Source organism: Chrysemys picta, chromosome 1 (genome assembly GCF_011386835.1).
Source record: "Chrysemys picta bellii isolate R12L10 chromosome 1, ASM1138683v2, whole genome shotgun sequence".
In the NCBI taxonomy this organism is placed as follows: domain Eukaryota; kingdom Metazoa; phylum Chordata; order Testudines; family Emydidae; genus Chrysemys; species Chrysemys picta.
The window spans coordinates 106,487,542-106,510,958 of record NC_088791.1 but is presented as its reverse complement, the minus strand read 5'-3'; the positions used below and the strand labels follow the sequence as shown (position 1 = coordinate 106,510,958).

General features: G+C 42.0%; 1 protein-coding gene across 1 annotated transcript in view; it reads right to left on the bottom strand.

Moving 5' to 3' along the window:
* Positions 1-20,087, bottom strand: part of MTPN (myotrophin) — a 57,124-nt gene extending 37,037 nt beyond the window's left edge. The window contains exon 1 of the mRNA XM_005296349.5: positions 19,433-20,087. Within this exon, the coding sequence (XP_005296406.1) occupies positions 19,433-19,504 (72 nt within the window). The 5' untranslated portion in view covers positions 19,505-20,087. The remainder of the gene's footprint in view (positions 1-19,432) is intronic.
* Between the last annotated feature and the right edge of the window lie 3,330 nt (positions 20,088-23,417).

The window sequence follows — 23,417 nt, the reverse complement described above, 5'->3', positions numbered from 1 at the left end:
TGGGATGGGGTTAGGGTATGGAGAGCTAGGGGGTTCTGGGTGTACGGGGTGAGGCTTGGCGGGGGTGTCTGGGTATGGGAAATCTGGATGCACCAGGGTTGGGCAGATGGTGGAGCAGCTACCCATACAGTGACCCCTACCCCTGCAGTAAAGAGCAATTGGGGCAGGAAGCAGGTGAGGATGGTGAGCTTCCTGCAGCTGGGGGAGGTTTCTGGGGGTGAGTCTGACACAGCCCCAGCCACTCCTTGCAGGGAAAGAAGTCGTCCAGCGTTCTCCCACCTCCAGCCTAAAGCCGGGACTAGCAGCTGATCCTGGCGCAGGATAGGAGCTACTGGCTGGGGTGTCCCCAGCCCCACGGTGATTTATCTCTCCGCCAGCTGCTCCAGGTGCTGGAAACGATGTACCTGCACTACTTGGGAGGGGTGTGTGACCGCTCTTGCGGCTTCCCCTTTCTTCCTTGTCAGAAAGTCATTTTTCTGCAGGAAGCAAAGAAATCTGCGTGGGACATGAATTCCCCCAGGAGTAATACTTTATACAGACTCTCTAATTTCTATTCCTCCCTCCTACAGAAGTGAAAGTCGTAACAGCCTCTACCACAAGGAACAGAGTTCTGGAGGGCAGGCTCAAGAGATTACCTGAGCAGGGAGACAAGGGGTGAGAGGAGACCATTCAGATATGGAGAGTCAATAAATGTATTTTTGGCAATGGGAAGGTGAACGCAGACAAGAGTTTATTGGGGTAGATTCAGAGCCTGTTTTCTCCAATTAGTTTCACTAGGCAGTGCAGTTGAGGTGAGTGAGGACAGGGCTGGTAGCCAGGAATTCCTAGAGTGCATCCACACAGGAAGATTGCATACTTATTTGCAAACAACATCCCAGATCTTCACATAGTGTAGCAACAGTATAAGTGCTAGTACTCAGGTCTAAGGCATTTTATTATGTCAGAAGCAGGTAAGACCCACGTCTAGCCTTGCACTTATGCCTTGGCTGGAAAACAGGCATAGTATTTTCTTGTTTAATACAAGGCCTTGAATTCCCAGGAAAATCGACAAGTTAAAATACTTGCCCTATCTCTGTGAACCTTGCCTGCCTTCCAAGAGCATTGCCTAATAAATGAAAATTCAACTTTACAATGCTTTATATATATATTATATATAAAATCCTTTGAAAGTGCTATACAAGCACTAAGCACTATTACACCTCTGTTGGCTTATGACAACAAAAGGTAAGGTATAGTATAGAGGTCTACTTTGGTGGTTGTAATGTCAATGGCAAACAAATATCCAATTTGCCCAACTCTATTCAAATGCAATCTGAAATCCTTTGTCTCAATCTAAAGAATATGATTCCAGAAACAAACTGCTAAACAAACTGAACCACTGAGCCATCTGTGTTTTTGCTGTTGTATCAGCATTTTTAGACAAAAAAAACCCTGCAAAGCATTTGAGTATTTCTATAGAACAAGGATGAACTCTATTATTTTCTAGTGAGAGCTTCTAGAAGCTTGTCCCTCTCTCCTGACTTCAGAAAACTAAGTAGAAATTTTACACACACAATTCAAAAATGAAAATAATGCCCATACACTTTAAGCATTGGTATTGCGTTCAAATGGTAGAAACTCACCTGGTTAGAATATTTAGTGAAATATTTCCAAGGGAATAAATCTTAAATATACACCTAACAACTGACTGAGTGATACTAATTCACAACATTTTACTGATAAAGAGCCACAATGGACATAGGCTCAAAGTTCACAGTATTGGCTGAAATAGGAACATAAATCTGTTACGCGTGTCTGATTAGCCAATAACAAGACTGTTCAAAGTAAAGTGTGAAATTAAGTCCTCCAGTAAGTTTCCTTTGTGGCAACATTCTCAGCCTCTCACCAGCACCGAATACACTACATTTGCAAGCCAGAAGAGTAAGGCCTGGTATACAGTTAAAATTTAAGTTGATGTATCTATGGCATACCAGGGTGCGAAAAATCCACCCCTGAGCGCCATAGCTATACTGGCCTAAGCCCTGGCATAGACACAGCTAGGTCGATGGAAGAATGCTTCCATTGACCTAGCTATCATCACTCAGAGAAATGGTGTTACTGCCGCAACAAAAAAACCTTTCAATTGCTGTAGGCTACATCTACATTATGGGGTTATGTCAGTATAGCTACAGTATGATGCACCACCTTTAGATCACCAGGTGATACAAAGATTTGATAAGTGTCGGATATCAAATTAGTAGAGGATAATTTAGTTTTTGCATGTTACTATGCAAGTGATTGGCACCCATCTTAAACTACAGTGAAAACTACTCCGTTTGCAAGAGATTATATGTGTGACCAATACATGGGTAAGGGTTTAAATTGTTTGAAACACTACAGACATGTATTTTACCCCTTACCCACAATTTTGAGTCCCCACTCAAGTTCATTCCTGCATATAATATTTTTCCCTGCAGTGCAGTTAGACTGAAATGCTAACTTGGCCAATTTTACATTTTTCACTCCTGCTAGGAAACAATATGCAACAAGAAAATAATGTGATTTGGAGGAAAAATGAGATCTGACAAAAGTAAAACATCCTTGTACTTCTCCTGTATATGGTGCTTCCTCTGTGGCACAACAGGAACAGGGTGACTGGCTTATCATAGATTTCATTCTGGCATTTCTAGGGAAGTGTTATGTACAGGAACAGAAAAAGAAGCAAGCCAAAAGAGGTGGCCTAATGATAACTGTTAAGTCCAAGCATGGTCTCTCATTCCCTGAGCCATATTGAAGAGAAGCATCAATAGACTGAGGAATGAAATACTGGCAGAAATAAATAAGAGGGAGAGAAAGGCACAAAATTCAAGAGGTAAAGGAGAAAGAAAAAAGGAATGAGTTAATACTGTTGGGAAAGACTATTCAAGAAGTCTGATGACCAATGAAATAGTTTGTTGAACTGGTAGTTGAAGTCTCAAAACAGCCCACCCCCAGCAACTGTACAGTGTAGGACAAGAATGACAGTCAGTTACCCCATTTCTTCATTTGATTCCCTGTTCCATTTGACAGAAGATCACCTGGAACTTAAATGTCTGGGTAAGACATGGGAATCCATGGACCAGTGGCCTAGCTTCTCTCAAGCTACTTAAAGACACAGCTTGAACTCAAGGATTCCCATTTAATCCTTTGTCCAATAAACCTTGTATCAGACACTCTGCGTTAGAGAGGAGATTAGGTCTACTAAACTCTCAAAGTATCACCCTTTGGGTGAAACAGGAAGAGCAACAGAAAGCAGAATAGAAACTAGCTAAAATAATTCTGAGTATCAGAAGTAGAGCAACAAATAAGATTCTAAAGATCAGTTAGTAGATGTGGCTACATGTAAACTTTCTGTAAGCCATGTATTTTTTTCTGAATCTAACAGTATCATGACTAAACATTGAGGGATGGGGAAGAAAACCTTCACACCTGACAGATCATCAACTGAGCATACTGCAGTTCCCAATCTCTTTGACAACCCTGAACTGCCCATCTGGTAATTCTATATTCTAGTGATGTGGCTGTCCAAAGTTAGCACAGAATTTGACCAAAAACCAAGCACTGTTGCTGCTTTGAACTGTTTATCCCTCCGGGGACATACTAAGTGGAAAATGATATTTCAGTCCACCTGGGTGCCAGATGACAACTTAGTAAAATCCTCCAAGCCCAGAGGGCAACAGACATATTTGAGGCAGGAAACAGTTGAGGTCTGAGCAAGCTAGCTCCAATATCAGTGTTATTGATCTGCTCCGAGCCTACTGATATGGAAAAGTAGCCTTCTTGCCTACTGAAAGTTAACCCCCGTCATTTTCACAAAATGTATGGGAAACTACATCAGATAGTGTTGTGGCAAACAAATGTCTGGTTATAAAGAGAATTAGGAAATGCATGCTTTTTAATTGTCCAAACACATATCACTATGGCCCCAGACAAAGCTAAGGATTTCACTTTCCAGTATTGTCAATGATATCTTTGGACTTTATTTCTTCTTTAAAAAACCTATTAAGTGTCTATTTAAAAGTAACATCAGACTTCTTGGGGAAAAAAAAAAGTACTGTATGGGAAACATGTAAATATAAATTACTACATCAATAGCAAATTTCTAAACATGATTTAGTAAATTAACAAATCTGAGCAATTTGAAAAAATACAGTATCTTAATATTCTGGAATATAATCCCTTACAAAAGCTTCTCTGCTCTTCACTTCTCCATTCTCTGGGAATTTACCCCTGGAGTGATAGTATGTTCAATTTATGACTTTTCCTTGCTATCCAAAATGTACCTAAGTCAAGACTTACTCACGCTTTAAAATATTCCACTGCTATCTCAAATCCAAACACCAGGTAAAAGAGTTAAAGAACAGTGTAATCCAAAAGTAAATTACTGTTTTTAGTTATTATGCATAATATTGTCCTCTACATTTGTCAAAAGATTTTGGGATTTTTTTGTTTTTGTTTTTAAATCTCATGCGAGTATTCCCTAGTGTCACCAATGACAAAGGGATTATTCACAGTATTGAATTATCACTATTCCTCAGCGAGATTAACAGTCACAGATGTGGAATTAAATTTCAGTGTGACTACATGCATGGACTCATATGAAGACAGAATGAAATGAAAAAGCTATTCACAAAAACAAAATTCCGGGGTCTACACAATCAACGTTGAACCCCATTCCAGTTTAGGAAACAAACAAGTTGGGAAGTACACACAGTAATATCCAAACAATACTAGTTTTTATCCAAAGTAGACATTCGATGTAAACAATTAGAGAATTCAGTTTTACAGCAATGACTCAAGCGTGTTTAAGTAGTTTAGAAAGTTTCTCTCATCACATCTTAATATTAATATAGATAGAAAATCCACAAGAAGCTACTTGAGCTTCATCAGAGTTCGGTACTGAAAACAGGTGCCCAGGTGTGAATATCAGAAAGGGTTTGACTATGGACTTTACTACCATTCACAAAAACTGAAAGAGTACAATTTTCAGCTAGGAACTCATATGGAAAACTTTTTTAGAAAGGTCATTTCCTTGTTTAATATATTTGTTGTATGTATAGTATCAATTTTCCAATAAAATCTTGCAATAAGAATTTGCTATCTGCATCACATGACTATAAGTGAAATGGAGTTAATGGTTTATTACAACCCCCATTCAAGGCTCTAAAAGATCCTCTAGCCAAGGAGGGGTGAATGTTTTACAAGAAGGGCTAGCTATATAGTAAAGCAATATGCTTCCAAATATCCCAATTTTGGTCAGATATGAAGGATCCTACAAGGCTTTCAAGGTAGAAGCACATAAGCAGGAACCACGAACAAGGTGAATTTAAAAAAAAAAATAGTAAAAATTGTTTTTTAAATGCAACTACACCTCTACCCCGATAGAACGCTGTCCTCAGGAGCCAAAACATCTTACCGTGTTATAGGTGAAACCACGTTGTATAGAACTTACTTTGATCTACCGGAGTGCACAGCCCTGCCCCCCCCCCCCCCCCCCCGGAGCGCTGGTTTTCCGCGTTATATCTGAGTTCGTGTTATATCGGGTTGCGTTATATTGGGGTAGAGGTGTACATTTTTCTTTTACTATAAGGAGATATACCTATCTCATAGAACTGGAAGGGACCCCAAAAGGTCATTGAGTTCAGCCCCCCCCCCGCCTTCACTAGCAGGACCAAGTACTGATTTTGCCCCAGATCCCTAAGTGGCCCCCTCAAGGATTGAACTCACAACCCTGGGTTTAGCAGGCCAGTGCTCAAACCACTGAGCTAATCCCTCCTCCCTTTTTAAAAATAACCCTATTCAAAATTATGACAATCTATATTAAGACCTAATCTATTGAAATAATTTAAATAAAATAAAAATATTAAACAGTGCATGCTTGCTGCCAAAGTTTTAAAGAAAGTCAAATCACCGAACTGGTATAAGTCACCGGCTAAGCACCTAGAACAAGAGTTTGTTGAAGACTATACCATCTTTTGACTGCAATCGTTTCTTCTTCAGGAGCAAAGAGAACATTCATCATTTCAGTTTATTCAGCTAGTTCAGTTCAATGACTAATGACACATTGCACTCCATAATGTTTTATGGAAATACACTTATGAGAGTAAATATGATGCAACTGGAATATGCCTTATGCAAAAGGTCTCTTGTAAGGTATCATTACAAAGCTTATAATCTACTGAGTGTGTTCATCCTATTTGTATGTATGTATCATTCTTGTATCTGAAGCTAGAAATATAAAGTATAACTCTGAGGTTCTATTGTAATTATGCAAAGCGTGAGCCATTGATGATGGTTTAGAATCTTGATGGCTCCCATTGACTAGGACAACTGGTTGTAAATGGCTCTGTTTCCTTGCAAGCCTTCCTGTGTTCCTGTAAGCCAGCCCAGGAAGAATGGTGGAATTGATCTTAAACCTGGTGCTTTTCCATTTAGAAGGAGGGGTGGATTTCCCCGAGAGAAAAGATTCCCGCCTTGTGCCAAAGCTATAAAAAGGGGGTGAAAGAGAACAAAGAGGGTTCCCAGTCATGAGAAAGCCCCTACTTTTCACCCAAGATTCCTGTTGGAACCAACAAGGACTGTACCGGGGAAAGGATTTGGCCCAGACTAAGAAGAAGTCTAGTCTGTGAAAGAAGCTTACTGGAACATCTCTGAGGGTGAGATTTACCTGTATTCAGTCTCTTCATGTATTAGGCTTCAACTTGCATGTTTTATTTGATTTTGCTTGGTAACTTACTTTGTTCTGTCTGTTATTACTTGAAACCGCTTAAATCCTACTTTTTATACTTAATAAAATCACTTTTGTTTATTAATTAACCCAGAGTAAGTGATTAATACCTGTGGGAGCAAACAGCTGTGCATCTCTCTCTATCAGTTATAGAGGGCGGACAATTTATGAGTTTACCCTGTATAAGCTTTATACAAAGTAAAACGGATTTATTTGGTGTTTGGATCCCATTGGGAACTGGGTGCTGGAGGCAGGTAACCTGCTGAGCAGTTTTTGGTTAAAATCTACAGCTTTGGGTGCGTGGACCAGGCCTGGGTCTGTGCTGCAGCAGGCTAGCGTGTCAACAAGGCAGGGTTCTGGAGTCCCAAACTAGCAGGGAAAATGGGCTCAGAGTTAATTCCAGCACATCAGTTGACAGTCCCAAGGGGGTCTCTGTGACCGAACCCATCACAACTAGTTTATTCAAGGTTAAGGAACTGACTGGAAGTTGAAAAAGAAGGAAAGCTTGTTTTTCTCCTCAATCCAAATATATATAAAAACTTAGTATGAAGTGAGATGTACTAGTTCTAAAATCTTGAAAGAAATGATAACCAGAAACAATCAGTTCAATTCACTAACTACAGATAATACTTCCTTTGTTTAATAAACCAGTTTTAAATGCAAAACATGTTTTCATAAACTTACTTTTCTTATGTATCCAGCACATTTAATGTAACCTTTAACTGTTTCAAAATGCTCATTCTGTGCATTTAAATTAAATTTCAATTTACATCCAAATACAGCCGAACAGTACTAGTAAGAAACTAATCTAGTATGCAAGAAATGAATCATCCATCATTTTCTCAATGAATGTAAAACTTAAAAAAAAAAAAAAATCCAAACAACTATCTTAAACTATACAATGGCTCAAATAAATGTAAAGATACTGTGTATACTCCTGGTTAGCAAGAAGTACCAACTTCCGTGTTAAGACTAGATTAGTGGTGAATGTTTTAATGGTTAAAAACCAACGAGAATCAACCACTCTTTAAGAAAAAAAATTAAAAAGTACAAATGCAAAACAAGGTTAAAATAAATTTAAATTTAGGTTTCCTGCTTGCTGATTTACATCATGATTAAGATTAGTGATTAAAGTCACTTTGATTTAAATCAATCCACTCTGATTCCCAGTAACTGCAGCCAGACCTAAAGAGCAGCTCTGTGGGGCTTGGAAGTTGGTCTCTCACCAAAAGAAGCTGGTCCAATAAAAGATATTACCTCACCATTTTGTCTCTCTAACTAACTGCATAGGGCAAGTATGGCCACAAAGGGCACCACCTCTGGATGAACTTCCCCCACCTTCAGCTTTAGACACACAGGGTAAAAAAAAAAAAATTGCAGCACAGAGTCTCAGAGCAAAGATCAACTTACTTGGGCTTGCAGGGCTTGGGGGCTATAAAACTGTAGCACGGACATTTGGGCTTGAGTTGGTTCCAAAAGTCTATACTGGATATTTTTAGCCCTACAGCCTCAGGCAGCTGATCAGGGCCAGCCATAGGTATTTTATTGCATTTTAGATGTAACCCAAAGGGCCCAGCAGCTATGAAAGATAACCAGGATATAACTTTGGAATATTAGAAGTATTTGCGATAAATGAGGATTCCAGTTAATAGTCTGATTAACACTGAAATACAATCTTTAACTCATTTCAAACATAAAAGGCCTCCAATAAAAGCTCTGCGGGGATACAAAATTTATATCTGCATCCGTGGACTATTTTTGTGGATTGCAGATCGGATGCAGATATCTATGGATTTGCAGGGCTCTACTGATAAAAGAATTGAAAAAACTTATTACACTGATGTTTCCATTGGTATCCAGTAGATGGCAAAGAAACAGAACTGAAATCAGAACACTGTCCCAACCAGAGCCCAGAGTCCAATAGAAAATAAGATTGTCCTCCTCCACTGGACCCTGAAGCAGAGTATATAAACTTGAGGCCACTGTGTGGACCCCATAGTTGATGAACCCACCGAAGCTGCAGCAAAACTAGAAATGTTACTGGACACCTGGAGCAGCGGTGAGGTCCAAATCTCCCCCCTGTAAGAGTTACCAGGCCTAAGTAGTAGTGGTGAGATTTAATTTTAGAGATTCTCTTTCAGTTACTTATTTTAAAGAACACAAGTTCTTGGTGAGTATACATGCTGTCCGATGAGACTCCAATGAATCATATTTTGACTTTTTTTGTAAGTCATGTTATATCCATTATTTCCCTTTTATAAGGGTAAGTAAATTGTTGTAAGAATCACAACAACACAGCTTTAAGCAGTTACTCTTAATACTTAAAATTTCTCCCATTCACACCAAACAATTCAAACAGGGACTACATTCCTAAGAGTGCCTTAAAATAGCATTACTGCTCGGAGAAGTACTGGAAGGGTGAAAAATATATTAAAGGTACTGAAGAACTGGTAAGTAATCAGACATTTTGGTGATTTGTTACATGGTGTAACTACTGTACCTCAACCCTAGTCTGGGACTACTGCTCACAAGACTATTATATATTCAGTACATGCCTAGAACATTTGGAGTATCCTAAACTTCATCTATAAACTGCTGAGTCTATAATTAAGTGTATTTGGGTAAATTAATAAACTGTTGATTGGTTAAGAGCACCAAACACCCAATTTGAGAAATACTGCTCAAGACCTGATCTAAAAGGAACCTAGCATCATTATGCTAGTACTTCCTCACTCTGTAAAGAGGGGTCTACCCTAATTAAATTAGATTCAAATATTGACCAACACTTATCAAATTGGCAGATTCAACTTCTTAGATTTCAGCTTTAAAAATATTTAGCTATAAATTCATAAAATTGATCCCCATTCATGCTTACTTCGAGCACTTGAATGTTAGGAAGTCCTAGAATTTAGGTTGCCCGTGCAACTTAAATTTGCCCCCTTATGCACATGTATTATGATAGTCTTTACAGGATCAATACCCCTACCCCCCCAACACACACAGGACCCTACATCTTCCTATAAGCTGCTTCTTCCCATGTAAGGACTGTAACCTGATTGACCTCAAATTGCTGATTTTTCTTAATTATTAAAAGTTACAAGTATAATAAACCTCAATAGTGTGTTAGTCTTCTCTTTGAGTTTCTTTCAGAGTCTGAGCTATGAGAGGTGCTAAGCACATGTTACTAAAATGCTTGTGTCCTTCATGGCTGGTGAAGGCCATCAGGATATTATTTAGACATCCTTGACTATGATGAAAGTCAGCTACCTGGTCTAAGAATCACATACATGGATACTGCACAAGAAAGTCACTTGAAGCTGACAATCTGGCCAATTATCACCTTGTATCTAGTTTTTCACTCTTGGTTAATGTTACTGAAAAGGATGTGTCAAAACTATTCTCAAACCATCACTAACCTTGTCAGTTTGAGAACAGACATGGGGCATAGACACCGAATTGGATACAACTTATGATGATAGATGAAGATCAGGTGTTCATGCTGATACTGTATCAAAGACAACTAGCTGATCAAATGTATTGATTCATCTGCAGTTCCAGCAGGACTGTACAGTGCTACCCTTTAGTAGCTCTGTTCTTTTTTGCCAAGCACTCAAAAGGTAATGACATGTAAGTGCTTCTCTCCAAAGGTTCTCATATGAGGTTCTGTAGGGTTCCATGTTGTCTACTCTGTGTATGAAGCCATTGGAACTGTTAGCAAGGAGACCTGGAATGTGGCATGCTCATAAATATCTCCATCACATTCAAAGCAGTCAATTACCTTTGTTCTCTGCTTGGTTGAGGGCTAGCTGACCAATACTGGATCCAGAAAAGATCAAGGTGATATTGATTGGTTTAGAGGAAGTAGCTAGAAAATAAGGTGGTCTTCTCCTTTCATTGCATATATCCACGCCTTATTGTAGGCTCTGCAGTTTTGGGGTCCAGATAAAATACCAGCTGCAACTAGACAAGTGGCAGCAAAGGCCAACACTGACCTCTGTAATACCAGAAAGTTGAAACATTTTATTTTGGACAGGGATCTTGCTATTTTATGCCTTTTGGTGCTGTGTATTCTACATGAGTTAGAATAGATCTTAAGTCCTTCCTGAAACTGAAGTTGGTGCAGAATTCAGCTTTCTAATTGTTAATCAATAAATACTGCTATGTGCATATTATATTGCTATGGTATACATCAATCACCTATCAGTTTCCGGTTGGTATTTAAGGTATTGGCTTTGACCTATAATAAAGAACTCAGCTACAGAGAGAAGAGGCACTTGACCTGTAGCCCTTTTGCAAGTGGGGAAGGAGGGCGGGGGGAAGGATGTCTCCGGCAGGGCATTATCTAGGAGGGCCTTTCAACTATGGAACTTGCCTTGACCTGTATTAAGTCAAACCTGTTGACCTTAGGACATGCTTGGAAGCCCATCTGGGCACTGTTGTGGCAACTGGGCCTACAATTTTACCCTAATTGTGGGTTTTAACTGTAAAAAATGAGTACATTCATAAAATGCCACAATAATCTATAACAGCTAATGCGGATGGGAACAGGTACATGAAAACCAGATAAACTGAATTAGCTGAAACCAAAAAGGCAACATTGATATACTCCAAGGACTGTTGAAATTATGCATGTTAAAAACAAATGATATGGAGCCAGAAGTTAATAAAATAAAACGGATGTCAGATAGTAGGCGCAATAGGTGGACAAAATAATGAGGGGATGGTCTATTTCAATCATCACATCCTTTTGGGGTCCTTAAAAGAAAGATTTTGTGGGTCACATACACAAGAACAGCAGAGGGGAAGAACAGACAGAGACTACTGGAACAAGCTTTGCTATCATGGCCAACGCCACCACCATTTCCGGGGACCTCGGGCCTTCATCAACCTGATCCTGAGAAATATCCTGACCAGGCCAAGCCAGAGAGAGGGAGCCAGATAACATCACCATCCTGATCACCTCCAGCTGAATCATAACCACCAACTGGGATGAAAAGACTTCAACAGCAACCGCTCCAGCTCATACCAACTAATTTATTTTCTTTTCCCAAAAAGGACAGTTACCATCATTTAAGAGACTGTCAACAAGGTTTTCCCTTCCCCCTTTTAAAAAACTCTCTCCAGATAACATCCTTCTTCCCTTTCTTTTATTAAAAATGAAAGCATTATTTAATACTTTACATTTCAAAGGTTTTAATAAAAAGATTTTAGAAAAGAAGGAAAAATAGGTAAAGATACAACAATGTGTATGCCATGGTACTAAGCAGGCTGTGGTCTCTGTATACCAAACCCAGTTTAACGATGATTATTGTTGGACAGTGACAGGGTTGTGTTAATTCCTTTAGACTATATATTCTATCTAAATTAATATATCTCCATCTGGGCTTTGGAGGCGTTTTCATTTACATTTTTATCAGGGCTTTTCTGGTTAGTATTAACTTTTCTATAGTCCATTCCTATACTCATTTGCAGGGCTTTGCTTGATGCTCCCTTACTGCTGCATTCATGTCCTACTCTGAGTTTGCCATCCACAACCAAACAGATTTAAGAAAAAGTGAATGATTTGACTGACCATCTTTGAGTGCCTTTGTTTTTCTCATATTATAACCAAGTTTACATGTACTACTCCACATCATACCAGTTGTTGCTGGACCTGTCATTATGCACTATGATCAATGCTGTGTACTACAGAAAATTGTTTTACATTGGCCCAGTACAATTAAATGTATTTTAATATTAAAAGCCACAAAACAACACATTAGAATCCAGCATGATTACATAATAGCAAAACGGTTTCTCAACTCCCATCCCCTTAGAAAACTGGGATGGTACAAACGTAACAGTGTACTGAACTCAAGAAAAACTTGGCTCATGTTACAGACCACAAAGTGTTGAAACTTGGGGCCGAACATAAGAAGTATGTGGCATTAAGAAGGCAGACAAGACAGTATCTTGTATGATGTTTAGTTCTGTTTGTCCTGGGAACGAAGAGGGAGATACATCGAGCAGAAAAGAATTGAAAATATAACCTAAAATTAAGCAACTAATTTCTTCATTCTCATTTTTTTCTCCATTATCCTTGACTTTTATAAATTAAAAAAATCCTGCCATCCCTTTCCACCTACTTCCCACCCCCCTCTACCCTATCCCTTCTTTCTGCTACTCTTTTTCTATTAAATTTGCTTTCAAATCATGCCTTTTTCTTCAGTCTTTCCAATTTGTTTTTGGAGAAGCTGTCTGCCAAGATTCGTTCTCTCTCAAGAAGCCCCTTATGAGACTTTACTTCCTCCCTCTGTTCAAGTGTTCACATTGCTCCCTCTGGAGCCTGTCAACAATATTCTTACAATCAACTAAAGGGAAGTTAAGGAGAGCAATATAAGGCTTTGTCTATACTGGATTTTCATCATTAAAACTTGTGTCGCTCAGGGGTGTGAAAAAGACACCCCTTTGAACAACAAAAGTTTTAAGGACGAAAAGCATCAGCGTGGACAGCACTTCATTGGCAGGAGCTGCTCTCCTGTTGATGAAGCTACTGCCCTTGTTCGGGGTGGTTTAATTTTGTCGCCGTGAAAGCTCTCTCCCAGAGATAAAGAGTGGCTACACACTTACATTGTAAGGTGCACAGTGTAGCCATAGTTTAAAGTGATGCAGAATAGAGATAACTCTCACACCTGCCAACTTTGGCTGTTTTCCCCAGGGTAGACATGCCCTACCATCGCCCCTCTTGAAAAAAAGAAATCTAACTCGGTTTAAACCAGGTGGATCAACATGTATGGTTCTAGGTCGCTGGTACTGTTCTTCTAACTGGTTTAGAAGTTTAAATATACCAGTTAGAAGAGTAGATCCAGCCACCAGTGCCTTAGAACTTTTTTTATTTTTGTTAATTTGCATCACATTGAGAGAACCTTAGCAATCAAGATCCAAGTTCTCTCTCATTCTAAGACCTAATAGTTTATGCTCCAAACAATTGTAATAAATGGGTGGAAGCAGTGTTCCACACAAGTCAATGAACTTGTTTTAGTTTTGTCTTGTGTCTTCACTAGCACTGTCTTAATTCAATCCAAGGCCCTCTTTATACCCATGCCCATCACGGGGTAGGAAGCATAGCCACTAGCTGCACTCCACAGTAGCTTGAGCCACTGAGCCTCCTTTAAAAAGAAGAACAGGAGGACTTGTGGCACCTTAGAGACTAACAAATTTATTAGAGCATAAGCTTTCGTGGACTACAGCCCACTTCTTCGGATGCATATCATATGCATCCGAAGAAGTGGGCTGTAGTCCACGAAAGCTTATGCTCTAATAAATTTGTTAGTCTCTAAGGTGCCACAAGTCCTCCTGTTCTTCTTTTTGCGGATACAGACTAACACGGCTGCTACTCTGAAACCTGAGCCTCCTTTGTTCACTAACCAGGAATCCCCTCCATCAGCCATGCCCACCAGTTGAATGCCACCTAGAAATGTTGCCCATTTCCAAACTTCCCATTACACTACTCTCAGTCAGTGAGCCAACTTTTGCTGGCTGAGAGTTTCAGTTTCACAAACTACCTGCTGATCTGTCTTACAGCTGGTAAACTAGATGGTTTGCCAAATGAGGATATAAACTGCAGCACTTTCAGGGGGGAAACAACACGGGTGATGTTCCAGGCCGGCCTGGAAAGGATGTCAATCTCAGCCATCAAAGTACAGAAGCTTTGATAAGTATAGAGCAAAAGATTATTATAAAATGTTTGCACAAGTACTTCCATCCATCCATCCAGTGATTAAGCCTGGAATAACAGACTCAACAACTTTACCTAAATTCTTTACTAAACCAACAGGAGTTCTTCTGTGTGGACACAAAGTTTATTTCAAGAGAGAGGGGGAAGTAAGAGTTACCTAGCCCTGCAAAATGCTTTAGTATATACAAGCAGTGGTAAGCTGGAGCCGGTTCGCAAGAACCAGTCGCTAAATGTAGAAGCTGGTGTAGAAACGGTTCCTAAAGGGGCGGGCAAATTCCGGTCATCCTATCTGGCCTGCCTGAGCTTCCAGCTGGGGAGGCCAAGGCTCCCCCGGCCCCTCCCTGCTTCCCCCCTCGCAGAGCTGCCGGAGCCCTGGGGGAAGTGGCAGGCTCCAGCGGCTATTTAAAGGACCGGGGGGGGGGCGGGGGGCAGAGGCAGCTGGAGCCCTGGCTCTTTAAATAGCCCCTGGAGCCCCCCGCTACCCCAGGGCTCTGGCGGCTATTTAAAGGGCCCAGGGCTCCCCTGCTTCTACTGCCCCAGCCCTTTAAATAGCCACCAGAGCCCTGGAGTAGTGGCAGCGGGGCTCCAGCAGCTATTGAAAGGGCCGATAGAAGCAGCAGGAGCCGCAGACTTTTTAAATAGCCCCCAGAGCCCCACTGCCGCTACCCCAGGGCTCCAGCAGTGGGGCTCTGGGGGCTATTTAAAGAGCCTGGGGCTCCAGCCCCTGCTCTTGCCGGTACGCCATACGGGGGCGTACCAGCTTACTTTCACCTCTGGGCAAGGGGGTGGGGCTGCAAGCTCCAGCAGCTGCGCAGCATCCTTACACAGCAGCACAGTAAGGGGGCCAGCCAGGGCTGGGAGGAGGGGTAGGGAGCGGTTAGAGGGAGCGGAGGTTATGGGGAGGCAGTCAGGGGACTGGGGGGGTGGGGGGGGGGGCGGGTGTTGGGTAGGCGTGGGAGTCTCGGGCATCTGTCGGGGTGTTGGTGGATAGGGTTGGGGCAGTCAGGGGACAGGGAGTGGGGCGAGTTGGGTAGGGGGTGGGGTCCTGGGGGGGCAGTTAGGGTGGGGGTGCGGTCAAGGGACAAGCGGGGGGGTTGATGGGTTGCGGGTTCTGAGGGGGTCAGTCGGGAGCAGGACGTGGGTTGGGTGCGTGGCAGGGGGGGAGACAGGCATGTGGGGCTTGTACTCACTGTGCGGTTCCCTACCGGGTCTTCAGCGGTATTTCGGCAGCAGGTCCTTCACTTGCTCCGGGTGAAGGACCTGCCACCGAAAACCCGGAGCGAGTGAAGACCCCCCCCTGCCACCGAGGACCCGGTAGGAAACCGGTTCTTAGGATTTTGGGAGCTCATCACTGTATACAAGGCTGTATATGCTCTGCCACAAAGCTAACCCCTCCCCACCCCCTTCACTTCTTTTGAATAGTCATATTTAATTCCCCATGTATGCCTTCCACTTCCCCATTCTGTTTGGGTTCCCTTCTGCCAGGAAGAATCACTTTCTACACTACTACACATAGGACCATCCCCAACAGAATAGTAGTGATCTTATTCCATGGGGCCTTCCTACAATGGAATTTTAAGAATTTGAGTGGGTAAAGCAAAAGGGGGAAGATCACACTGAATTCTTACCATCCCACATAATCTCCAGCAAAGGCATATCTGAAGCCAATAGACACTATTCATTTCCAAAAAGAAAAGGAAAATGATTAGCCATAGACACCCAAAGAATAAGGGTTCAACAAATTAAAAATGTGCTGTTGCTTGTTATCCAATGGCCTATACAATAAAGCAAAAACTCCATTTCTAGTAAAAATGATTCAGTCAAAATAGAAGAGTCAAAATAAAAGTCTTTTCCTCTCTCTACTTCCCCCATGTCCATCCAATTTATCAATCACCACTTGTGTCCAAAAAAAACTGTGGTCCCCAATGCATCAGGTTTATTTTTTGTTAGGTTCTCTAATAGTCATTTTGTTGTTAATTTTTGTTATTAATACATTTGTATTGTTAGTTACATTTGCTTGTATTATTATTAATTCCACACTTTCCTCTATGCACTCTGGTTCTACTTCCCCAAGCCCTGAAGGGTAGTTCTTGGGCCCCCATAACCTGTAAGACCTTGGCCCATAATTGTATGGCCCCATCTTTCAGGTCCCCAGAAACCTCTAAAAACAACTGTTAAAAATAGGGAATTCTACAACATTTTTGCAACTAAATGTTGGTTTGAGTCCAAATCAGCTTGGCCTTGCATAACAACTGTGGTACTCCTACAAAATCTTATTTGTTGTGTGTGCTTAAGAAGGTCCTGACCTCAGTGACTTTTATTGTTTGATGGCTATTGCAGCATCAAACTTGGGCCTCATTTTGTTTGTTAATGTACCCAATTATTGTAATGGTAATGGTTTTGTTGTATTTCCAATTATTATAATTGTTTGCATTTGTGTTTATGTTATATCTGGTGTTTAGTCAATTGTAATGGTTTTAGTTATATTCACCTGGTTATAATTGTTTGGTTTGTTTGCAACAAATACAAAAGATTTATATGGTGACCACTCAAGAATTGTTCTTGAGAGGTCAAAAGGGGGACAATGTAGATAAATCTAAAATAAAAGTCTGTAACTGCTGAACATAACAATGTTAAGCATAAAGGAAACACTAAGGAAGGCTTGAAAAATTTACTTGCCAATGGGAAGCTTTCACTGGCAAACACAGGGCCTAAGCCCACAATTTCTGCAGAATTTAAGTTTTCATTTTAAATAATGAAAATTTCAAATCTTTACAGTTAGACCAATAACCTTCCAAATATTAACTGTACATAAGCCAATGTAGTGTTGTCTTTCCAAGTATGCAGACAGGTGCTCTAGTGCTGCTACACTTCAGCTAAACAACAGCAATGACAATATTGGCCCATGGCTCCTTCTCACTTCTAAGCAGAAAATGAAAGCGTATAGTTTAAGATATATTGAACACCTAATAGCCAGCCCAGCGGCTGATGTGAAAGAACAGCACATCCAGGGTACAGAATCTTTAAAGCCTACAGGGCCATGAGTGGAGAGGAGCCTAAGATGCTCAACAATGTTTTGCTTCTGTACCTCACTGGTGAAGCCCACCCTGACCCTTGTCTTTCATGATTATTTGTAGTTTTCTGTCAGGGCACGAAAACATTTACTAATCAGTTATTAACATGGCAGAAGACTGAACTCCTTACATGAAAAGAAAGGACAAGACTGCAACATTAGAGGTAATGTGCATAGTTAAGATTAGAACAACAACAAACTGGAACAAAGGATGGTTTTGTGTAGGGCAACTGGAAGTATTTCAGAAGTGCTGAGGGGAGTCACTAAGAGTGAGATTAAGGGGAGAAAATGGAACAGTAGTACTCAGTATTCTGAGTGCACCGCCAGTAAAAAGCACTCTCCCATGCAGAGTGGGAATCTCTGCTACAGCAATATGACGTTTACGTGATTCTGAGGGCTACACTATACTAATGGTGGGAAAGTAATGGGCCGCAGCAGATAGAAGTTTCATAAGCAGGGGGAAGAGAATCAAAGAGGCAGAATGTGTGTCGGGAGAGAGGAGAAGAAAGTATAATTCCTCACAACAATCTAGTGGACAAACCTAATAGGTAGGGGAGAAAGAAAGAATCATTACATCTATTAAGTCTTTCTATCACTAGCTAGTCTGCTCTATCAGAAGCACTCAACACAGAAAATAAAGGTGGCTTCAAATTGAGGTGGAATACACCATTTTCAATCAGCAGCAGAAATATAAAATAAAATAGATCTCCCCCCATGTTAGTTACTTTCCATTTCAAGATTGCGCCTAATGTTGGAGATGGCGAAAGCATCTTGTAGCATCAATTTATATCTGACATTCTTCACAGTGTTCAAATAGTAGTCCATGGAGAGCTCTCTATTCACACAGTGCTGGCTCCTTTCAACAGCTTTTGCAGGTATGCTGGATGTTCAGTGAAAAGAAGAACCTGGAGGCCTACAAAAGCTACTAGAAACAAAGAAATCAAACTGACCTAGTGTCTGACTACTTCTAGTTAAGAGGAGATAAATCAGCAAAAGATAATTACCTTTTTCAAATAAATTAAAAAGTGATTGCCTGTAATACAATAAAGATACATGTAATATTAGGGAAGTATTCAGTGTAAGCAACTGTCAGGAGGAAAGATGGCCTGCAACACACAGTAAGATGCAGGTCCATGCTATGAGTTTGAGAAACTCTGCTAGAATCATCTCTACCAAGATGGAAGGGAGCATATCCACCTCCCACAGCATCTTGAAGATTTGTCAAGGCAGAATTCCCTCCCCCCACAATGTGTGCAATTCCCAATCCTCAATGGTAGCTGCAAGGGCGTGAGGGCAGAGTTCATCCCCTGAAGTGCTCAGGGCAGAAAGACCTGACAGTAACTACACAGATGTTTATTACCCTGTCATAATAATCCTTTGCCCTTCTCCTGGATCTAAGCACCATGCCCAGTAGATCAGAACTGCCCCCGCTGTACTGTTGGGGCCCCGATACTCAAAACGGGAGCGGGACCAGCCCAAGGCCGCAGAGACAGTCCTAGTAAGCCAGGAGAGCCCAGCACCGAGCTATCCCTCAGCTCCCTGGGTAGGATTTACCGCCACTACCTGGGGGTTGGGGGGGGGGCAGCCCCCAGGCACTGACACCTCCCCACCCGCGCGTGTGGCCCGAGGCTCCCTCCCTCCTCCCGGCCTCTGGGCGCGGCGCGCCCGGCTGCAAACAACTCCCAGCCCCGCTCGATCCTCGCCGCCACCGCCTGGCCTGTTACACCCCCGACCCCCACCGCGCTATCACCCCTGCAAGCGCCCAGCCCAGCCCGGCCCCTGGCAACGTGGGGGCAGAGGCGGCCTATTCTCTCTCTCTCTCGCACACACACACCCCGCTATACCCAAGCGCACCGCCGGGGCGCTGCTCCCCATCACGGCCCCGCCCGACTCTTACCTTGGCCACATAGTCCTTCACCTCATCCAGGTCTCCATTTTTGAGGGCCCACATAAACTCCTTGTCAGACATAGCGCCGCCTGACAGAGACACGGGAAGGCGGGAGCGGCGAGGGCCCAGCACCCACACGGAGAGGGGCAGCGCTGCTCAGGTCGGGGGAGGGACCCTTCTCTGGCCGGCTCTCGCTGTCCTAGGGGAGGGGACCCGGGCGAGCGGCAGTTAGGGCGGTTATACTACAACGTTCCGGGCCTGCAGCTCTCGCTTTACGCCGGGAATCGAGAAGGGGGAGGGGAATCCGCCTAACCGAAGGGAAAAGCGGTTTTACACGCAGCGTTTCCGCTTCCGGTTTTCAATCGGTCAGCCCGAGCCCAGCCCCCTCCACCCCAGCAGAGAAAGGCCACTAAACTACGCATGCGCCTCCGGACCACTCTGGCTTGTCTAACTGAGCATGCGCCTCGGGAGCCTGATCGAATGAACGCCTGTCGCAGTGCTGTGGCTGGAATCAGGGTTCTTAAACTCCGCGGGCTCCCCGCGCAGGTTCTTGCTTCCTTGTAACGCCACCACGCACACCCTTGAAGCCCCTGCTGTACCCCGTCTTCATTTGCTGACAGAGGGTTGTTCCCTGAGCAAAATGAGGACATAAAAGCAGGGGCAGAGATGGCTGCAGACTGGTAAAATAGAGGAAGGTTCAGAAATGGGAACAAGAGCTTTTGCCCCTGTTTGCAGAGGATGGCTTCATGCTACAAGGGAAAAGGGTTTTGCACCCCCTTTCCTGATTTTTTTTTAAATAAAGAAAGGCTGAAAAGTATGCTAATCTCTTTTGTTGTTGCTAGAACACCCAGACTTATATGTCCGATTTCCCTAAAGAGACTCTGTGGACAACTGAAGTTTATAAAATCCAAGAAGTAGCAAATGAAACCCAATTCTTTCTTTTCTATGCTGCCTCTGGTATCTGGAGCAGATTCAAAAAACCTACTCAAACCAGCCACTGTCCTAAACCTCATCCAAGAGACTCCTAGATACTTGATACAAAGTCTACAACAGTGAACCATTTAAAATGTAAACCAAAAAAACTTACCTAAAATTGTGCACAGAGTGACACCAACATCATATTTACATCCTTGTCTAGTTCCCCTCTAATTTCTTTTGTCCCTCAATTGTTGCTTCCAGTCTAAAATTTAGGGCAGGATCCTGCAAGTGAACCCACATGGCATAGGGTTCTGCCCATGACAGAGTATGGGGGACAGCCCAGATCTACAGAGTCTGATTCATGGATTTTAAACTCTTTATAGCCTGGGATTATGTCTACCTATTATAGAAACCACCTTCTACACCATTGAACACAATATAAGTGCTTGTGTTTCAGAAATGATGTGATAAGTTGTCACTTTGTAAATTTAACTGATTATTGAAACCAAGTAGTTTATATGTATGAGGTGGTGTCTGTGTATGTACTTCAGGCAGATAAGAATTGGGGAGCACTGATTAGGGGGACTGTAGCAGGTTGACTATGTGGAAGAAGCATGGGAAATGCTCATATATCCCCCATGAGATTGGAGGCGGTAGCAGAAAGGTGCTGAGGCAAGGCATAAGAAGGTTGGTAAGTGGGTGTGCCAGAAGTTAATGCTGCTTTGCCTCCAGCCCCATTACATCTGATGTTATTAAATTCATCCTTGTGCTATGTCCCACTTACACCCTTTTTTGAGGGCTTCAGTGGTTACTTAAGTGGTGCAAAGGCCTCTGCACAGGCGTGAATTTCATTTTTGTTGAATATAAATACTGTATCTAGCTTAAATAACTTTTTTATTTATATTGTCATGAGCTGGGTGGAACCTTGTTATAAGTTGAGTGAAAATTCCCATCTAAGACAAAAGGAGTTTGTGAACCTGCCCAGGAGTATTGGCTGAGTATTATTTGGATAGAAGGGGGTATGTGGGGTGGGAAGGAAGGCAGAACAGAATAACTGAGAAAGTGAGAGAGAGAGAGAGAGACTACCTAAATGAGAAGCTAAAAGCACAATGATCACCCTGGTGGGTGACCAGTTTTTGGTTCAGGGTGCAGGCTGAAAAGGGTGGTTCTGGTACTAAAAACAAGCAACTGAAACCGTTTCCTGCTATTTGATTCCTTCTGTGTTCAGAGACAGGACTTTGTACATTCTTTGTAAATAAAACTACATCAAAGAAAATACCAGATTCCATCAATTTCTACTTCCAACCAGAACACCCCAAGGGCCCTGAAACGTTGACTAGCTGATCAGGTCAAAAAAGAGCAAGAATATGGTTCAACAAATAAATAAATCATAAAGGTAGGAAGGAATAAAATAATCACAATAAATTATTCACATTTTCTAGAATCAAAGAGTATCCAACTGTTTTAATTATCCAATAAAAAAAAAAAAAACAGGAGACACAGTACCTATTTGTACCCCTCCATGCTTTATTTTAAAAGTCCTGTTTGTTCAAGGGAGAACTACATCTGTTTGGTCAAGGAAGAAACCTACCATATACTACCTCGAGCCATAGCACCATAAAATTCATTAAAGACAATATTTATATTAGAGGTAATAAACAAACATAAATGCAAAATACAATCTCATGTAAAATCCTTTTCTCAAGAGAAAGAAATCAAACCAACTCAGGAAATAATACACTAAACTCTTAACACCACTCTAAATTCAGTATGGTTATTAAAATGTTACCGGAGTTCTAGGAGTGACCGGTGTGAAAACTGGGGAACATAATTATTTTCTTTTGTTAGTTTGCTACGTTTCTAATGGATTTGATACACTTTGTCTCCCATTAAAATCACTGGAGAGGAAACTCTGAAGTATTCTCTGTATGCTGTGCATCGAGCAATTGTATCACCTCATAATGGTCAGAACAAAGATTTTTTTTCTCCCATCAATTTGAACCCATAATTTAGCAGCATAGAAAATGGAAATAGCTCCTGTCTCCATAAATTCTTTCTTCAGCTGCATGAATCTTTGATGACATGATTGAATAGAGTTTGTTGCTGTTGGAAATAAATTTATTCTTATCCTTTGGAAATTCACTCCCCTCGTCTAAATCACTTTAGAAATAAACTCATAGGGTCCAATTTTGCTTGGCCCTAATATAATATGCATAGAGAGAGGGAAGGAGGGGGTATAAAATGTTCTTCTCTCCTCCCTTTTCTGAGGGCAGAATTGCATTTGAAAGGTCAAGAACTGTTCACTCTATTCCCACAAGGGTGTTTGGCACAACAAAGGGGACCAGGATGAGATGAGGCCATGGCTCCACCCTCTCTGCACTGGCCCATGAATCCCTAAGTAAGGGGCTGCACCTTATAAAGAAGTATAAGAGTAGTTGTGCTCCCCTCCTGCAGCAGAGAAGGATGTTATTCTACTTCCTTGAAATAGAAATGAATACGTCCATGTGCTTCCCTGGGCTGGTGCTGCTTCTCACTGCCTGTAATCCTGGGCAATGCCTAATGCCCCATAACTTATCACTTAAGGGTACGTCTACACTACCCGCCGGATCGATTGGCGGGTAGTGATCGATCTATCAGGGATCGATTTATCGCGTCTAATGTAGACGCGATAAATCATCGACTCCTATACTCCACCACGGCGAGAGGCGGAAGCGGAGTCGACGGGGGAGCGGCGGCAGTTGACCCCATGCCGTGAGGATGCGAGGTAAGTTGACCTAAGATACATCGACTTCAGCTACACTATTCTCGTAGCTGAAGTTGCGTATCTTAGGTCAATCCCCCCCACTGTAGACCAGGCCTTAGTGAAGCAGTTACTAAATAAGAGCCTGATTCTGCAAATTGAGTGTATCAATACTCACATAATTTGTCTCAGTAAGATCAATGAGACTACTCACGTGAGTAAGGGTTTGCAGGATCAAACTCTAAATCAGTATGGTGGACTTATGCATCATCTCATGAAACAAGTATTCTTGCAGCCTTGGATTCTCTTCTGTATCAATATCATTTGTAGATGCCA